Here is a 2048-nt window from a genome sequence, read left to right on the forward strand (position 1 = left end):
GCTGAACCTAAATCTATAATGGCATAAAGGAAGCAAATGAATTTCACCTAAATTTGAAAAGATTGTACTCAGAAGTAAATTCCTGATGATACCTCAAACCATGCCAAAAACTAAGACATATTTGTTGCTTCTGCAATGAACAGCTGGGAATAGCTTTGTTATTGCTGAAGCACAGTTAGTGCTTTGTTGACCATGTTAAAGTTTGTAAACAAAACATTGACTACTGTAACCAAACAAGTACAAAAATATCCAGTATCTGTTTAAACCCTGTTATTAAATACTTTTCTTCTCATACGCCAGCAGTTCTGAATTTTAAAAATTAACTGAGAGCTGACGAACAGCTTTTATATTCAGCACATTTCTCACTGCAAACTAGAATGCTCAGAAATTTAGCTACAATCTGTTACTTTGCAACCTCTTTGTAACTCTAGATTTCTCAACCAACGCATTTAAAACTTCTCTCACCATCATCATTAATGTTAATAAACAACTACTTCTGTTCCCTTACAGCTTCAACACTGGCTAACAATATGACAACTGAAGGTGGAGGAAAAAGCCAATACGTTAATCTAAACTGAGAACACAGAAAAGTCAAGTTCAAAGCTCCCTCGATTATGCTTGGACCAGGCTGGCTCAGAGCTTATCTACTGACTCTTTGAGGGAAGACATCTGCTCTCTGTTCTCAATGCCTCCCTTCTATTACTTGGCTTCAAACGATCTTTAAAGACTCTTTAATTTTTCATACATCCTTTGGTGCCATGAGATCCCTACATGACCAAAACTTGTGAGTTTTGCTATTGGCAGAAGTGGAGGAGGGGGGAGCAGAGAAAAAAGCAATCAACATAAGTTAAATGCTCTTTTATTGTGAAGAAGTGAATTAAACTTTCTAGGCAGTAATAATTACTTCAGATCTTCACGCCACGACCTATTTTAAACCAAAAGCACCTGAACGTTCTTAGATCTAAGGAAAGAGTCCGTCTCAGTTATGAGGAAAGAGCAATTTTAACTATGTACTAATGTCTTTAGCTTTCTTGCCATACTATCCTTTGGGATATGAGTTTGCATCCTTCTGAAGTGAAGACTGTGCTTCATTTTCAGTGGTTTGTTACTACTTTCTTCTCTTGGTGAAGAAGGTTGTCTTTGTTGTGTATGTCCATTTTCTGTCCACACAAGCTAAGAACAGCAGGAGTAGAATTCCTGTTATAGCTATTTAATACAGAATGCAGTTTAATACCACACTGTACTTGATGGAAAATATATATTCCCTTATAACAGCAACTGAATAGCTTTATCATATGATCCATATGCCACGGACTTTTTTAGCTAAGTATGAAAATTACATGCAAAGAGACACTTTCATCTCTTTGTTATATTTTGTTCCAAATAAAGAATGTAAAATACATAGGAAGGAAGAAAAATTTTTACACTTAATCTATCCAAAGGCACCAAAATACCAAACTTTGGCTTTATTCTCCTGCTGTGAATCTGCTATTAGCCTAAATTAATCTGGATTCACCTACCAAAACATAGTAACATTGTGTGGAATAATTTCCAAGGATATTCTAGACATACTCAGCTCTCTAAGCCTATTCCAGCTTTTTGCTCTGGTGGTGGTATGCAAGGTAGAAGATACAGAACAAATTCTACATTTGGGTGCTGTCCTTATTCTGTGGTCACTTGTCACTGTAGTTCCTTCCCAGTGATCACTAGATTCAGTAACTGTGAGTTACTTCTTGTACTTACTTATCACTAGGTCTACAGTAATTTTCAGAGGCAGTAGCTTCTCAGCTGAATCCAGCCCAGAGTTTACCTCCGGACCTTCCCTCTGAGTATTTTTTCCCTCTATACATTCAGTTCAGCTTGTCTTTTAAATGTACTAGTGCTTCCTCTTTTAAAAAAAAAAAAAACAAACATTTAAAAGGATGAGGCTTTTTATTTGTAAAACAATTTGTTGGGTTTTTTTTAAACATCCCAGTTTAAAAGCCCCAAGTGATTATAGCCTCTTCCATTTAACATTGATTACTTCATTCAAAATAATGGAAGAGAAA

At 35.9% G+C, this 2048-nt stretch overlaps 1 protein-coding gene across 1 annotated transcript in view; it reads left to right on the plus strand.

Annotated features, from left to right (window-relative positions):
• Nucleotides 1-1296, plus strand: part of LOC104491388 (sodium-dependent noradrenaline transporter) — a 45551-nt gene extending 44255 nt beyond the window's left edge. The window contains exon 13 of the mRNA XM_010133803.1: nt 511-1296. Within this exon, the coding sequence (XP_010132105.1) occupies nt 511-534 (24 nt within the window). The 3' untranslated portion in view covers nt 535-1296. The remainder of the gene's footprint in view (nt 1-510) is intronic.
• The last annotated feature ends 752 nt before the right edge of the window (nt 1297-2048 follow it).

Source organism: Buceros rhinoceros, unplaced genomic scaffold (assembly GCF_000710305.1).
Source record: "Buceros rhinoceros silvestris isolate BGI_N320 unplaced genomic scaffold, ASM71030v1 scaffold18783, whole genome shotgun sequence".
Classification (NCBI taxonomy): Eukaryota; Metazoa; Chordata; class Aves; order Bucerotiformes; family Bucerotidae; genus Buceros; species Buceros rhinoceros.